The 18,692-nt window shown below is 20.6% G+C and overlaps 1 protein-coding gene across 1 annotated transcript; it reads left to right on the forward strand.

Moving 5' to 3' along the window:
- Positions 1-198: 198 nt before the first annotated feature.
- LOC142242542 (uncharacterized) lies at positions 199-1,358 on the forward strand (the record flags this gene model as incomplete). The annotated part of the gene is given in 1 exon segment (XM_075314119.1): positions 199-1,358. A coding segment is annotated over 1 exon segment (324 nt). The 3' UTR covers positions 584-1,358.
- Between the last annotated feature and the right edge of the window lie 17,334 nt (positions 1,359-18,692).

The following is an 18,692-nucleotide window of genomic DNA, read 5'->3' on the forward strand; positions in this document are numbered from 1 at the left end:
GGTACCTATATAAATATATATATATATATATATATATATATATATATATATATATATATATATATATATATATATATATATATATATATATATATATATATATATATTCAAATAACAATATTAAGTTTTAATTTTTCTTATTTATTATTGAATATTATATCAATTTGCTTTTATGTCTCTGTTTTTTTTTTTTTTTGTAGATGATGATCTGGATAATCTACGCAAAAGGAATCTTAGCATTTCCAGTAGTATTGGTGGAATGGATTTATTAGACAATTGTCTTGAAGAAATTTCCTCAAATTCCACATCGATGTCGTCGTCCCGCGAATCAAGTCCCGATCGTTATTCCCATAGCACGGTTAATCAACATTCACATCATCATAGTAAACATGTGTTGACTGCATCCGCGACAACTTCAATGGCCACAACAACAACAATGAGTAGCGGTGGTGTTTCGAGTACAATGCCAAGCGGTCACTCAAAACAACAACACGCCCATCATCATTCTCATAGTCCTGTTGAAAAAACTAGTACACTATCATCGACAAATTTGGAACGCAAAAAAAGTGTTGACATAGCATAAAAGGATCATAATAATTAGGCCAGACAATTTCATTAGCGTTTCATGTGCTATGCTGCAACTCATCCTTCCTTCCTTCTTCATTGTCATCATTTGTCCATCGCAAAGTAAACGAAAATTATATTGAAGAGATTTATGTATGGTTGTTGGTAAGCCACCACCACCAGACATGCTGATGTTATACAGGGATCGTTTTTATAAAAACACACATATTATCGTTTGCAACGACGAATACGTTTAAATTTTTGATTACTTCTATTTTTAATGAAAACGACGTAATTGTATAAATCTATCACATTACGGTAGATAATATGAAATGAAGTAATCATACCCACACACACTCACACACACACACAAACACAAATTTGATTTTTGTTTATAAAATGAAAAACAAAACACATGTATATACATTAAACCTTATATGAGTAACTTATATATGTAAATTAATTTTAATTTTATTTAAAAAAGAAAAAAAATACAATTTATAATTTTCTCTTAACTAGAAGAAAACAAAAAACCATAATGCGATAGAAAAAGGTCGGTGTTAATAAGTCGATCGGCGAAAACCAACTGTAAAAATTACCTTACATTTTTTTTATTAATATAATAATTACTTATGAGTTAGTTTAATTTACTTTCGTTAAACTAGTTATATAACTAAAAATAATTTAGTATTTACTTTCCTTTTAATTTACACTGTAAGCTTTTTTTTTGGAAAACAAATAATATTTTTTACATATTGGAATTGTGTAACAAAAATTCCATTGCTAAAAACAAATGAAGTTGGAGTTTTTATTATTTCTTATTATTAATATTTTTTATTTGTAACGGGGCACTATTATTTTGGGCAGTTGTAGAAATTGAAGAAAAAAAATTATATGTAGTAAAATAGAATTGACAATTTTTAAGAAATTGGGGTGATAACTGGAACATAAAATATTTGGAAATTTCTAAAAAATATTTAAACAAAATTCTTAAAAAAATAGGTTTGTAAAATGCCTCTAAAGATTTTTACCAACAAACAAAAAATTGTTTAAATCTATTCAGGCAATATATAAAAAAAATATTCTCATTTAACAAAAACCCAATTAGCGAAGGTTTCTGAATCTTCTTGGGGTTACTTTAGCCTCAAGAAATAAGATGGGGCACAGTGGAATGAAATCAAAAAAAAAAAAAAAAAAACACAGAAAACAAATAGTAAAAAGTCAGCCATTTGTAAATGGATAAAAATAAATCGTTGAAATTTATAATGATTAGAAGCGAGGTGCTACCAAAAATCACACATAAGATAGCAGAAAGAGAGAGAGAGAGCTCCAAACTTTTTGTATTCGTGTTTGTCCACAAAGTAAACTATGGGCAAATAGAATTAAGGGAAAATGGGAGCAGAGATACATCTTTATTAACATTATTTATATATTTTTAATAATAATATATAAAAATTAAAATAAAGAAATATGGTATAACGCAACATAACGCATCATTTGATGTGGTGTTGCCCAATTTACATATTTTTAATAAAAATATATAGAAATTAAAATAAACAAATACAGAAAAAATTTCACAAAAATTTTTCCAATTAAAATTTTAATTGTATTTTAAAAAATATTCAATTAAAAATTTAATTGATTCAACAAATATTTTAATTAAAACAAAAATCAATCACAAAATACTATTAGTATCAATTAATTTTTTAATTGTCCTTCAATTAATTTTTTAATTGATACTATCATTTCTGTGATTGGAGACATTTCAATTAAAAATTAATTGGATCAATTAATTTCGTGATTGAATCAGAAAAAAAACGCAACATAACGCATCATTTGATGTGGTGTCGTCCAATTTCATGTCTTATTTTTGAACTCTATAACAAAATTTGGTTAGTTTTTTTGATTCTATTTTTCGGAAATATACCACATTTAATAAATATATATTTTTTTCAATACTGAATATGGAGTATTTGCAACATTTGATATAATGTCGCCCAATATCATGTCCTATTTTTCTATTGGACTCTATAACGAAAATTGGCTTGTTCTCTTGGTTTAATTTTTTTCGGAAATGTACCAGATTTAATAAATATATTTTTTCAATACTGTATATGGAGTATTTGAAAATCGGGATTTAATTTTGAATTACACGATTCGTAATAACTTTTGGTTTATATAAGTCCTCATGTCAGACTGCAACAAAAAGTGAAAAATAAAGTTTTTTTTTTTTTGCATTTGTGCTGTGGCCAAGAATGGTTTTCATTGTTTTTTTTATGAAAAAAAGTTTACTGGAATACCTAAAAATGTTCTGTTTTTTATGTTAGCTCAGGTTTAGTGGCCGTATGTTACCTATACAATGAGACTAACAAGTCAGTTCTAGTTTAAAAGGCCAAATAGCATAACCGGGTGTGAATGGTGTGACACATTGAGACACCACTCTGAAATATGACCAGGACGATATGGCCCATGTTAGTTTTTACTCAAACCGGGAATGCTGATCTCAGGCTTTCAGGGCGTATCAATCAAAATGCAATAAAAATAAATAATTAATGTTCTTAATTTGAAAAATTGGAATCTTCATTTCGATATCTCGAAAAGCATAGCCGAAGCCACTTTAGCCAATTTATTTTTGTGTTTTTTTTTTCTATATACAGTCAAACTTGTCTACAATGAACTTATATACAATAATGAATAAATTTAAAAAAATGGCTTTTCCTTCCCATTTTCTTGTATTCTGATATAATTTCTATATAATGAAGTAATTTGGTCTGGTCCCGTCAAATGAAAAATTCATTCGAATGAAAAATTCATCGAGATCTTTTCCCACCAAGCATTATTTGTTTACTAAAAAATTTCGGCATGGATGCTTCGGTATGGTCATAATTGGTATCTGCATTAGAGGCTTTTGTATATTCCTGTTACTAAAGAAATAAATATTTATTTTTTTTTTTATTTCAGCTTAAGCTGAATAAATAATGAATAAAAAAAACAACAACAACAATGATTAAATAAAAAAAAACAACACTAACAAAACAAAACAAATATTTATTTTTTTTATTTAAAGGCCTCGATCTTTTTATTCTGCAAAATTTTTCAGATATACTATTATTTCAATACAAAATTTTTAATAGCAGGGGGATTAATTTTTGTTTGTTTTAAAAAGGTGTATATATACAAAAAATTGGTACACGAGAGGCAGACTTTTTTTCAATTTCATTCCACTGCGCGTAGTTTGCTAAAACAAACAACAAATTTTGTATTTCTTAAATTCTAAAATAAATGAAAGCTGAATATATCTTTTGTACACAGAAAAAATTTCACGAAAATGTTTCCAATTAATGTCTTAATTGAGTTTTAAAAATATTCAATTAAAAATTTAATTGATTCGACAAATTTTTTAATCGAAACAAAAATCAATCATGATGATTGACTTTCAATTAATTTTTTAATTGTTACTATCATTTCAGTTATTGAAAGCATTTCAATTAAAAAATTAATTGGATCTATTAATTTCGTGATTGAATCAGAAAAAAACATTTTTTTGTGTGTAAGGCTATGGTCACACTAGGCAAATATTTGACCCATATGAGTGTCAAACATTTTTCCAGAACCATTTTCCAAATATCTGAATATGGGGTTTGGAAAATAATCTTTCCATGATGCTATATACCCAATATGAGCTAAATATGTTTTCTGGTTTGGCTGTGGCGACTGAATCTTTTTTGATTTCTGTCAAATATTTGCCCAGCGTGACCATAGCATAAGGATTGTAGCGAGAATCAAAAATTTGAAAGTCGACTTTTCGTTTTTTTTTTCTTCAAAATTTGGAATACTTGACTTTTCGTTTTTTTTAATATTTGAAAATTTTGTTTTCCACTGTTCGAGTTTTGCAAAAGTCGACGTTTACCAAATTTTACAATTTACGATTATTGAATGTGGCCTTGTGAATTTCGACTTTTGTTTTAGCAAATTTTGACTATGAAAAAAGCTACATCCACATTCCCCTGACAAGCGAAACTTGATTTTACAAAAATTTCCTTAAAATTCGATTAATCGAATTTGGTCATGAGTCGGTTTTGAATTAACATCAAAAGTAGATTTGGCTCAATTTTTAAAAAAATTAAAAAAAGACAATGTTGAAGGCTAATTTTGTAATGAATTTTGTTTTTGCTGCTAGAATAAGTGTCATTAGGAGTTTTCTCTGTAATCTGCAAAATGGTTCACGTTCAAAGAATTTTTTTAAATCGAATGTGGGAAGAAATCAGATTTTGGATAATTCCAGACCTATTTTATTTGCAAGCTCATCTAGATTAGATGCTCAAGTTTATTTTGGGAAAATTGATTTAAAAAATATCAGGTAAAGTTAGATATTTTAGCAACCAGTGACTTCTTTGCCATTATCACCAGAGACTATTGATTTTTCTGCTAAGTCTACTACCAAAATTTCTCAAAAGTTTATTATTGGAAAATATTCTTTATGTTTAATTGTTAGGGAATTGGATTTGATAAAAAAAAATAAAGATCATAAAATAATGTTCTTTAGTGACTAAGAAGATATAATCATTTTGTAATTATAACAGCATTAATTTAAACTTCTAGATAAAACGGAGGTGAAAATTAGTATAGTTTAATTTGAGAGATTTTATATCTGAATATATCTTCATAATCTATATATTGGTGAGGTATAGTTTAACATAAAATTGGGGCAGCATAGCGAATATTATATTTCTCAATACATATCTGTCTCATGTTTGTTATCTAATTCCAAATTGTTTAGATGTACTACGAGTTTTGGGTTATCAATATTTCAGGTTCACCCAGAGCCAGACCGTGTATTATGGGTGAAGCCACCAAATGTCTGATATCAATTACTATTAAACAGTAAGATCTCGCCATATATTATATCTGCTTAGATCACAAGAAACCAATATTGAGATCTAATTTTATTTAATTAGACGCTTCTATATTGAAACAATACGAGAGATACCTAATATCGTTTGGTATATGAAATTTGAGAACCCAAGAACCCTGCTAAGATATATACATTTTTTTCGGGGTATTTTTTTTTTGAATAACATCACATCCAATTCTTTAGCAATTACATCCATAGAAATATATACTATAAATATTTCTACTACTACTAAATATTTTCTAGTAAATATTTCTACTATATCACTGCATATCTTTTTTCCTTTAAAGAGCACTAAGTAACACTTTTTAAAAAAATGTTTATGTTTTTATTAAAAAAAATATTTAGTTTTAATAAATAATATTTTTATTAAAAAAATATATTTTTAGTAAAAAATTTCTTTATTAAAAGATATTTTTTTAATATAAAAAATATATTTATTAAAAAATATTTTTTTTTTAATAAAAAATAAATATTTCTCAATACACCTTATAAAAAAATTGTAAAAAATTTGTTTATTAAAAGATATTTTATTAATAAAAAATATGTTTATTAAAAAAATATTTTTTTAATAAAAAATATATATTTCTCAATACACCTAATAAAAAATATTAAAAAAAAAATATTAAAAAAAATATTTAAAAAAAATATTTATTACAATTTTTATTAAAAAATTTAAAAAAATATTTTTTAATAAAATTGCAAAACGTAAATAATAAAATAAAAAAAATCTTTTCCAAAGATCAGGAAAAATGTTTAATGTATTTCTATTTTATATTTTTATTTTAATAATTTTTTTTTTTTTATTTTTTTGTGTTTTTATTTCAAATATAGTTTTTTTATACTATTTATATATAACATTTTTATAAAAATTATGTTTATTTGAGAAAACTTTGGAGATTTAATGGAATTATAAAATTTTATATTTGATTCAATATTTTATAGTTGATTCAATGTTTTCTAATAGTTTTGAGTCCATTTTTTTTTGTTTTAATTCAATAATATTTTTTATTTGTTCTTAAAAATAGTTTTATATAATAATTTCTATTCAAAATATATTTTTATAAAATAAAAAATTAATATTTTGTAATCAGATTTTTGTTGTTCATTTTCCGGAATTTTCATTTTTGATTAAATTTACAAAATTAAATAACTTTTAACTAATAATATTTTATTTTTAATATTTGTTTATTGTATTTCTTATTTAAAATTGTGTCATCTAATTCAAACCTCTGGTTATTTGATTCAATAATGTTTTGGACAAAAGGAATTTAAATATTAACCCCCATATTCATAAAAGTTAACGTAACTTTTAAACCTACTATTACCATATAAATTCCTTTCATAAATTTTCAATAAATTATTATGAATACAGGCATACAATTTTAATTATAATTTTTCAATTAATGATTACAAGTAGTTTTCTACTCAGACTAGAAGTCTTATATAGGCTTCTCTTCAAACTTTTTTTTTTTAATTCTTCCATATGTTTCAATCTGAGGATTAATTAATTTAATTGATTCCAAAAAAACATCAATCACAAAAATTGATTGTATCAATAATTTTTGAATTGACATTGGTGATTGATACCATCCTTTCTTTGATTGAAGCAATTTCAATTAAACATTAATTGAATCAATTAATTTCGTGTTTGAAAACAAACAAAGTATTTTTTCCCCGTAAACTTTTGCCTCTAAATTGAGATTTGTTTTTTGCAGCTAAATTTCTATGTTTTTGAAATATTTTGTAAAATAAATATTAAAAGAACCCCCAATTTAATAGTGCTCTTTTCTTCAATACCTAGGTTAGCCAAAATTTACCTTTGTTTTTTGCATATCTTAAAAAAATGACAAAGGAAAAAACATTTACAGTGAAACTTCTCAGAAGTGGACACCTACGGTCACCTAAATTTTGTCCACCTTTGAGAGGTGATCAATTATAAAATATTAATTTTAATTTGTTAATATAGCAAACATCTCACGTCAATTGTCCACTTCTATGAGGTGTCCAAGTTTGAAAGATTTCACTGTAATCTTTTATTTTTATGAATACGACGTATAATTTTTTAACATATGAATTCAAATTTTATTTTTTATCTTTAGTTTCTTTATTTATTTTTAATATTTTAAATCACTTCTTCTTACTGTTGTGGTTTTTTGTTATTTTGTTTTTAAAAAAGAACTAAAAGCTTCAAATATTTTATTTTGTATAGATGTACTTTTTTCTTATTTTTATAATTTGTTTTATACATACTTTAAATATGATTTGAATAACATTCAAACCCCTATTAATCTACTTAATACTATTTTAGTATTAAACCTATAACCAAAATGAATTTATTATTTTGTAATAAAAAATATATAAATGTATTATACCAGTGTAGCGCTCAAAATAAATGAAAGAATGAAAAATAACATAAAAACTAAAAAGAAGCAAAGTAAAAGGAATCTGTAAAGGAATCTGTAAAACATTAAATTAAATTACACTTTGATTCATTTGGATAGATATAGATTTTGATATTAAGCTAATTTTGCCTAATTTAATTAAATTCAAGGCAAATTAAATGAAAATAATTGAAAATAAATTAAATTAAATTCAATTCAATTCAATTCAATTCAATAAAATAAAATTAAATTACATTAAATGAAATGAAATGAAATGAAATTAAATTAAATTAAATTAAATTAAACTAAATTAAATTAAATTAAATTAAATTAAATTAAATTAAATTAAATTAAATTAAATTAAATTAAATTAAATTAAATTAAATTAAATTAAATTAAATTAAATTAAATTAAATTAAATTAAATTAAATTAAATTAAATTAAATTAAATTAAATTAAATTAAATTAAATTAAATTAAATTAAATTAAATTAAATTAAATTAAATTAAATTAAATTAAATTAAATTAAATTAAATTAAATTAAATTAAATTAAATTAAATTAAATTAAATTAAATTAAATTAAATTAAATTAAATTAAATTAAATTAAATTAAATTAAATTAAATTAAATTAAACTAAATTAAATTAAATTAAATTAAATTAAATTAAATTAAATTAAATTAAATTAAATTAAATTAAATTAAATTAAATTAAATTAAATTAAATTAAATTAAATTAAATTAAATTAAATTAAATTAAATTAAATTAAATTAAATTAAATTAAATTAAATTAAATTAAATTAAATTAAATTAAATTAAATTAAATTAAATTAAATTAAATTAAATTAAATTAAATTAAATTAAATTAAATTAAATTAAATTAAATTAAATTAAATTAAATTAAATTAAATTAAATTAAATTAAATTAAATTAAATTAAATTAAATTAAATTAAATTAAATTAAATTAAATTAAATTAAATTAAATTAAATTAAATTAAATTAAATTAAATTAAATTAAATTAAATTAAATTAAATTAAATTAAATTAAATTAAATTAAATTAAATTAAATTAAATTAAATTAAATTAAATTAAATTAAACGAAATTAAAATTAATTAATTAAAACTAATAATAATTTAATACAAAACGAATTGAATTTTCACGATAATCTTCTTTCTTCTAATTGACATTCAAATGAATTAAAGTGTAAACCCTTTTACAATATTAAACCAAATTTTTATTCTTTTTTTATATAAAAGTTTTTTAAAAAAAAAAAAAAAACAAAGCAACAATATATCTTTATAACATCCCTTAACTAAAGTAAAGAAAAAGCTGAAATATAGAAATGTTTTTTTTATTTTCAAATTTAACCTAAAAGAAGAAGCAATAAAACATAACCTTAAAAAATTAAAAAAAAAAACAATTATAATGTATATTAGAGAGTTGTTGTTTTGTTGAAAATGTTCAACAATTTTTAAGTTTTATTTTTCTAATATACATATAAAAAATTTTGTACAAACAAAAAACAAAACACATAATAAAGTTAAACAAACCTACTATATATACAAATAAAAACGACCGATGTACGACGTCAGTGTCGTTTAATTTTTAAACAAAAACCATACCATATACAAAATATTTATTTAACCTTTTTTTTTAATATTAAGTAGATATTAAGAATGTAAATACGAAAACAAAAAATCAAAAAAAAAACAAAACGTATATTTTTTAAAATAAGACCATCCAAGCTCATTTTCTTGTACATATTAAAAACATAAGGTTATTTTATTCAATAAAATGAAAAAAAGAAAGAAAAACAAAAATAGTACAAAACAAATGAATACCACACTATTGACATACAATTTAAAATGGTATATACGTCTATACTCACTTATACATATAACCTTTTGATTCAGCCCACTATGGAAAAATTCCCTACAAACCCCCACCCCTTTTCCATCTATGCAGAAAACTTGATTCCGAATTATAAAAGAAAGAAGTGAATTCTAATTTTACATAAAAAAATCTAAAGTTTTAAATTTAAAATTTACAGTTGTGGCTTTTTATAAGGATTAAGTTAGATTATCTGGAATTTAATAAAAAGAAAAATACCAACTAGTATATTAATTTGATTTTTTAAAATTAGATATATAAGACCGAGTTTAATCTCTACCTTCTATTTTAAATGCCATTACCGCCATCTCTGTAAAATCATATAAACGCTTTCTTTAACTATACAAACCACCTCCCTTTATTCACAACCCTATGACACATTAAGATGTTTTATTTGCTCTTCTAAAAAAAAGTTGTGAAAATTTTATTTTTAAAAAATAAAATGAATAAGAAAGTACATAATAAATTATATATAAGAGTTTGCAATAAAACACAACAAAAAAACTTGTATAAATTCATATAAATATATAGTATTAATTATTATTACCTATTACTATTATTAAAAGAAATTTAATTTAAAAAAATCCAACAGAATGATTATTAATATTAATAATAATGAAAGGAAATTATAGAATAAAACAAGGTTTTATTTTTTAATTACAGTTATTATAAATGATTAAAAAAACGAAATTAAAAAAGATGAACTTTAAAAACAACAAAAACAAAAACATTGTTTAAGAAAAAAAAAAAATAATAAAGGAAAAATATGAAGAAAATATAAAAAACTTTGTTTTTTTTTATTTTAATTGTATGCTTAACAGATATTTTGCAGGAAAGTGGTAGAGATTTTTTTGTCAAAAATTTATTTCTATAGAAAATTTTGTCACAGTTTTGTTTCTATAGAAAATCTTGTCAAAATTTTATTTCTATGCAAATTTTGTCAAAATTTTATTTCTATAGACAATTTTGTCAAAATTTTATTTCGATAGAAATTTTCGCAAAATTTTATTTTTATAGAAATTTTGTCAAAATTTTATTTGCAATAGAAAATTTTGTCAAAATTTTATTTGCTATAGAAAATTTTGTCAAAATTTTATTTGCTATAGAAAATTTTGTCAAAATTTTATTTCTATAGAAATTTTTGTCAAAATTGTATTTCTATCGAAAATTTTGTCACAACTATTTGCTATAGAAAATATTGTCAAAAATTGTATTTCTATAGAAAATTTCGTTACAACTATTTGCTATAGAAAATTTTGTTAAAATTTATTTGCTATAGAAAATTTTCTTAAAATTTTATGTGCTATAGACAATTTTGTCAAAATTTTATTTTCTATAGAAAATTTTGTTACAATTTTATTTCTAAAGAAAATTTTGTTAAAATTTTATTTGCTATAGAAAATGTTAAAATTTTATTTGCTATAGAAAATTTTGTTAAAATTTTATTTCTATAGAATATTTTGTCAAAATTTTATTTCTATAGAAATTTTTGTCAAAATTTTATTTCTATAGAAATTGTTGTCAAAATTTTATTTCTATCGAAAATTTTGTCACAACTATTTGCTATAGGAAATATTGGTAAAATTTTATTTGCTATAGAAAATTTTGTCAAAGTTTTATTTGCTATAGAAAATTTTGTCAAAATTTTATTTGCTATAGAAAATGTTGTTAAAATTTTATTTGCTATAGAAAATTTTGTCAAAATTTTATTTCTATAGAATATTCTTTTAAAATTTTATTTCTGTAGAAAATTTTGTTAAAATTTTATTTCTATATAAAATTTTGTCAAATATTTTATTTCGATAGAAATTTTCGCAAAATTTTATTTTTATAGAAAATTTTGTCAAAATTCTATTTGCAATAGAAAATTTTGTCAAAATTTTATTTGCTATAGAAAATTTTGTCAAAATTTTATTTGCTATAGAAAATTTTGACAAAATTTTATTTGCTATAGAAAATTTTGTTAAAATTTTATTTTTATTTTATTTTGTTTCTATAGAAAATGTTGTCAAAATTTTATGTCTACAAAAAAATTTGCCAAAATTTTATTTTTGTAGAAAATTTTGTCAAAATTTTATTTCCATAGAAAATTTTGTCAAAATTTTATTTCTATAGAAAATTTGGTAAAAATTTTATTTCCATAGAAAATTTTGTCAAAATTTTATTTCTATAGAAAATTTGGTCAAACTTTTATTTCCATATAAAATTTTGTCAATATTTTATTTCTATAGAAAATTTTGCCAACATTTTATTAGCTATAGAAAATTTTGTTAAAATTTTATTTCTATAGAAAATTTTGTTAAAATTTTATTTGTTATAGAAAATGTTGTCAAAATTTTATTTGCTATAGAAAATTTTGTCAAAATTTTATTTGCTATAGAAAATTTCGTTACAACTATTTGCTATAGAAAATTTTGTTAAAATTTATTTGCTATAGAAAATTTTCTCAAAATTTAATGTGCTATAGACAATTTTGTCAAAATTTTATTTTCTATAGAAAATTTTGTTAACATTTTATTTCTAAAGAAAATTTTGTTAAAATTTTATTTGCTATAGAAAATGTTGTTAAAATTTTATTTGCTATAGAAAATTTTGTTAAAATTTTATTTCTGTAGAAAATTTTGTCAAAATTTTATTTGCTATAGAAAATTTTGTCAAAATTTTATTTGCTATAGAAAATTTTGACAAAATTTTATTTGCTATAGAAAATTTTGTTAAAATTTTATTTTTATTTTATTTTGTTTCTATAGAAAATGTTGTCAAAATTTTATGTCTACAAAAAAATTTGCCAAAATTTTATTTTTGTAGAAAATTTTGTCAAAATTTTATTTCCATAGAAAATTTTGTCAAAATTTTATTTCTATAGAAAATTTGGTAAAAATTTTATTTCCATAGAAAATTTTGTCAAAATTTTATTTCTATAGAAAATTTGGTCAAACTTTTATTTCCATATAAAATTTTGTCAATATTTTATTTCTATAGAAAATTTTGCCAACATTTTATTAGCTATAGAAAATTTTGTTAAAATTTTATTTCTATAGAAAATGTTGTTAAAATTTTATTTGCTATAGAAAATTTTGTTAAAATTTTATTTCTGTAGAAAATTTTGTCAAAATTTTATTTGTTATAGAAAATTTTCTCAAAATTTAATGTGCTATAGACAATTTTGTCAAAATTTTATTTTCTATAGAAAATTTTGTTAACATTTTATTTCTAAAGAAAATTTTGTTAAAATTTTATTTGCTATAGAAAATGTTGTTAAAATTTTATTTGCTATAGAAAATTTTGTTAAAATTTTATTTCTGTAGAAAATTTTGTCAAAATTTTATTTGTTATAGAAAATTTTCTCAAAATTTAATGTGCTATAGACAATTTTGTCAAAATTTTATTTTCTATAGAAAATTTTGTTAACATTTTATTTCTAAAGAAAATTTTGTTAAAATTTTATTTGCTATAGAAAATGTTGTTAAAATTTTATTTGCTATAGAAAATTTTGTTAAAATTTTATTTCTGTAGAAAATTTTGTCAAAATTTTATTTGCTATAGAAAATTTTGTCAAAATTTTATTTGCTATAGAAAATTTTGACAAAATTTTATTTGCTATAGAAAATTTTGTTAAAATTTTATTTTTATTTTATTTTGTTTCTATAGAAAATGTTGTCAAAATTTTATGTCTACAAAAAAATTTGCCAAAATTTTATTTTTGTAGAAAATTTTGTCAAAATTTTATTTCCATAGAAAATTTTGTCAAAATTTTATTTCTATAGAAAATTTGGTAAAAATTTTATTTCCATAGAAAATTTTGTCAAAATTTTATTTCTATAGAAAATTTGGTCAAACTTTTATTTCCATATAAAATTTTGTCAATATTTTATTTCTATAGAAAATTTTGCCAACATTTTATTAGCTATAGAAAATTTTGTTAAAATTTTATTTCTATAGAAAATTTTGTTAAAATTTTATTTGTTATAGAAAATGTTGTCAAAATTTTATTTGCTATAGAAAATTTTGTCAAAATTTTATTTGCTATAGAAATTTTTGTCAAAATTTTATTTTTATTTTATTTTGTTTCTATAGAAAATCTTGTCAAAATTTTATTTCTATGCAAGTTTTGTCAAAATTTTATTTCTAAAGAAAATTTTGTCAAAATTTTATTTGCAATAAAAAATTTTGTCAAAATTTTATTTGCAATAGCAAATTTTGTCAAAATTTTATTTGCTATAGAAAATTTTGTCAAAATTTTATTTGCTATAGAAAATGTTGTCAAAATTTTATTTGCTATAGAAAATTTTGTCAAAATTTTATTTGCTATAGAAAATTTCGTTACAACTATTTGCTATAGAAAATTTTGTTAAAATTTATTTGCTATAGAAAATTTTCTCAAAATTTAATGTGCTATAGACAATTTTGTCAAAATTTTATTTTCTATAGAAAATTTTGTTAACATTTTATTTCTAAAGAAAATTTTGTTAAAATTTTATTTGCTATAGAAAATGTTAAAATTTTATTTGCTATAGAAAATTTTGTCAAAATTTTATTTGCAATAAAAAATTTTGTCAAAATTTTATTTGCAATAGCAAATTTTGTCAAAATTTTATTTGCTATAGAAAATTTTGTCAAAATTTTATTTGCTATAGAAAATTTTGTCAAAATTTTATTTGCTATAGAAAATTTTGTTAAAATTCTACTTTTTTTTTATTTTGTTTCTATAGAAAATCTTGTCAAAATTTTATGTCTACAAAAAAATTTGCCAAAATTTTATTTTTGTAGAAAATTTTGTCAAAATTTTATTTCTATAGAAAATTTGGTCAAAATTTTATTTCTATAGAAAATTTTGTCAAAATTTTATTTCTATTGAAAGTTTTGTCAAAATTGTATTTCCATATAAAATTTTGTCAATATTTTATTTCTATAGAAAATTTTGCCAAAATTTTATTATCTATAGAAAATTTTGTTAAAATTTTATTTCTATAGAAAATTTTGTCAAAATTTTATTTCTATAGAAAATTTTGTTAAAATTTTATTTCTATAGAAAATTTTGTTAAAATTTTATTTGCTATAGAAAATGTTGTTAAAATTTTATTTGCTATAGAAAATTTTGTTAAAATTTTATTTCTGTAGAAAATTTTGTCAAAATTTTATTTCTATAGAAAATTTTGTCACAACTATTTGCTATAGAAAATTTTGGTAAAATTTTATTTCTATAGAAAATATTGTCAAAATTTTATTTCTATAGAAAATTTTGTCAAAATTTTATTTGCTATAGAAAATTTTGTCAAAATTTTATTTGCTATAGAAAATATTGTCAAAAATTTTATTTCTATAGAAAATTTGGTTACAACTATTTGCTATAGAAAATTTTGTTAAAATTTATTTGCTATAGAAAATTTTGCCAAAATTTTATTTCCTATAGAAAATTTTGTTAAAATTTTATTTCTAAAGAAAATTTTGTTAAAATTTTATTTCTAAAGAAAATTTTGTTAAAATTTTATTTGCTATAGAAAATTTTCTCAAAATATTGTCAAAAATTTTATTTCTATAGAAAATTCCGTTACAACTATTTGCTATAGAAAATGTTGTTAAAATTTATTTGCTATTGAAAATTTTGTCAAAGTTTTATTTGCTATAGAAAATTTTGTCAAAATTTTATTTGCTATAGAAAATGTTGTTAAAATTTTATTTGCTATAGAAAATTTTGTCAAAATTTTATTTCTATAGAATATTCTTTTAAAATTTTATTTCTGTAGAAAATTTTGTTAAAATTTTATTTCTATATAAAATTTTGTCAAATATTTTATTTCGATAGAAATTTTCGCAAAATTTTATTTTTATAGAAAATTTTGTCAAAATTCTATTTGCAATAGAAAATTTTGTCAAAATTTTATTTGCTATAGAAAATTTTGTCAAAATTTTATTTGCTATAGAAAATTTTGACAAAATTTTATTTGCTATAGAAAATTTTGTTAAAATTTTATTTTTATTTTATTTTGTTTCTATAGAAAATGTTGTCAAAATTTTATGTCTACAAAAAAATTTGCCAAAATTTTATTTTTGTAGAAAATTTTGTCAAAATTTTATTTCCATAGAAAATTTTGTCAAAATTTTATTTCTATAGAAAATTTGGTAAAAATTTTATTTCCATAGAAAATTTTGTCAAAATTTTATTTCTATAGAAAATTTGGTCAAACTTTTATTTCCATATAAAATTTTGTCAATATTTTATTTGCAATAAAAAATTTTGTCAAAATTTTATTTGCAATAGCAAATTTTGTCAAAATTTTATTTGCTATAGAAAATTTTGTCAAAATTTTATTTGCTATAGAAAATTTTGTCAAAATTTTATTTGCTATAGAAAATTTTGTTAAAATTCTACTTTTTTTTTATTTTGTTTCTATAGAAAATCTTGTCAAAATTTTATGTCTACAAAAAAATTTGCCAAAATTTTATTTTTGTAGAAAATTTTGTCAAAATTTTATTTCTATAGAAAATTTGGTCAAAATTTTATTTCTATAGAAAATTTTGTCAAAATTTTATTTCTATTGAAAGTTTTGTCAAAATTGTATTTCCATATAAAATTTTGTCAATATTTTATTTCTATAGAAAATTTTGCCAAAATTTTATTATCTATAGAAAATTTTGTTAAAATTTTATTTCTATAGAAAATTTTGTCAAAATTTTATTTCTATAGAAAATTTTGTTAAAATTTTATTTCTATAGAAAATTTTGTTAAAATTTTATTTGCTATAGAAAATGTTGTTAAAATTTTATTTGCTATAGAAAATTTTGTTAAAATTTTATTTCTGTAGAAAATTTTGTCAAAATTTTATTTCTATAGAAAATTTTGTCACAACTATTTGCTATAGAAAATTTTGGTAAAATTTTATTTCTATAGAAAATATTGTCAAAATTTTATTTCTATAGAAAATTTTGTCAAAATTTTATTTGCTATAGAAAATTTTGTCAAAATTTTATTTGCTATAGAAAATATTGTCAAAAATTTTATTTCTATAGAAAATTTGGTTACAACTATTTGCTATAGAAAATTTTGTTAAAATTTATTTGCTATAGAAAATTTTGCCAAAATTTTATTTCCTATAGAAAATTTTGTTAAAATTTTATTTCTAAAGAAAATTTTGTTAAAATTTTATTTCTAAAGAAAATTTTGTTAAAATTTTATTTGCTATAGAAAATTTTCTCAAAATATTGTCAAAAATTTTATTTCTATAGAAAATTCCGTTACAACTATTTGCTATAGAAAATGTTGTTAAAATTTATTTGCTATTGAAAATTTTCTCAAAATTTTATGTCCTATAGACAGTTTTGTCAAAATTTTATTTTCTATAGAAAATTTTGTTAAAATTTTATTTCAAAAAAAAATTTGTTAAAATTTTATTTGCTATAGAAAATTTTTCTCAAAATTTCGTTACAACTATTTGCTATAGAAAATTTTGTTAAAATTTATTTGCTATAGAAAATTTTGCCAAAATTTTATTTCCTATAGAAAATTTTGTTAAAATTTTATTTCTAAAGAAAATTTTGTTAAAATTTTATTTCTAAAGAAAATTTTGTTAAAATTTTATTTGCTATAGAAAATTTTCTCAAAATATTGTCAAAAATTTTATTTCTATAGAAAATTTCGTTACAACTATTTGCTATAGAAAATTTTGTTAAAATTTATTTGCTATAGAAAATTTTCTCAAAAATTTATTTGCTATAGGAAATTTTGGTAAAATTTTATTTCTATAGAAAATTTTGCCAAATTTTATTTCTATAGAAAATTTTGTAAAAATTTTATTTCTATTTATTTATAAATCTGCTGCCCAAGAAATAATGATCGGTTCTTGTTTTTATTATTTTTATTGACATTTTTATTTTTATTTTAGCACTAATATTGTGCCATGTGTATGCACAGCAAGTCTGTCTTCCAATTTCGCCATAAATCCTCTTCGTCGGTGATATTTACTCACGGATAACATCCATTGAGTTTGCATGTGCAAACTGCATTCATTCTTGATTATTATTGGCTCCTATATTTTCAACGGTGTAAACAAATTTTTATCTCGTGGCGGTTAAATTTCAAACGGCCATACTCTCCTCAATGTGGTCTATGGCTTATCCATGTTTTTTGCCTTTGGTTCCACACCACCAACGATTGCAATTGCGTCTGGTTTTCGCTACAGATGAAGTTGATGGTCGCACCACCATGGTGATAATGATCAAAATACATGTGACGGCCACAGACACTTGGAAAATTTTCATATTGTTTTGTTGTTTGCAGTTTCAAAGACTTTGGGTAAATGTAAGCTAAAATCAACTGGCAAATGTCAAGAAGCAGCAAGAACATTTCTCTTCTTCACTGCCCAGTAATAGGGGCTTCCCCTTGAAGATGTTGGTGGAGTACCATAAACTTAATTGATGATATCCCCTAAACATCAATGGATACGCACATAAACAATAGGGTTTGTCGACGATGGAGGGGATATCCTATCTTGATGAAAGTTTTCCCACGCCTGAATTAAAGTTTTCCCATAGAAACCTTTATTCAGCCAGGTTAAGTTAAAGTTTTCCTATGGAAATCTTTATTAAGCCAGGCTGAATTAAGGTTTTCCTATGGAAATCTCTATTCAGCCTTGTTGAATTAAAGCTTTCTTATGGAAATCTTTATTCAGCCAGACTGAATTAAGGTTTTCCCATGGAAATCTTTTTTCAGCCAGGTTGAATTAAAGTTTTCTATGGGAATTATTATTTATCCAGGCTGAATTAAAGTTTTTCTATGGAAATCTTTATTCAGCCAGGCTGAATTAATTTTTTTCGGATGGAAATGTTTATCCAGCAAGGCTGAATTAAAATTTCCCTACGGAAGCCAAGCTGAATTAAGGTTTTCCCATGGAAATCTTTATTCAGCCGTAATGAATTTAAGTTTACCAATGGAAATCATT

This window comes from Haematobia irritans, unplaced genomic scaffold (genome assembly GCF_050003625.1).
Source record: "Haematobia irritans isolate KBUSLIRL unplaced genomic scaffold, ASM5000362v1 scaffold_38, whole genome shotgun sequence".
Classification (NCBI taxonomy): Eukaryota; Metazoa; Arthropoda; class Insecta; order Diptera; family Muscidae; genus Haematobia; species Haematobia irritans.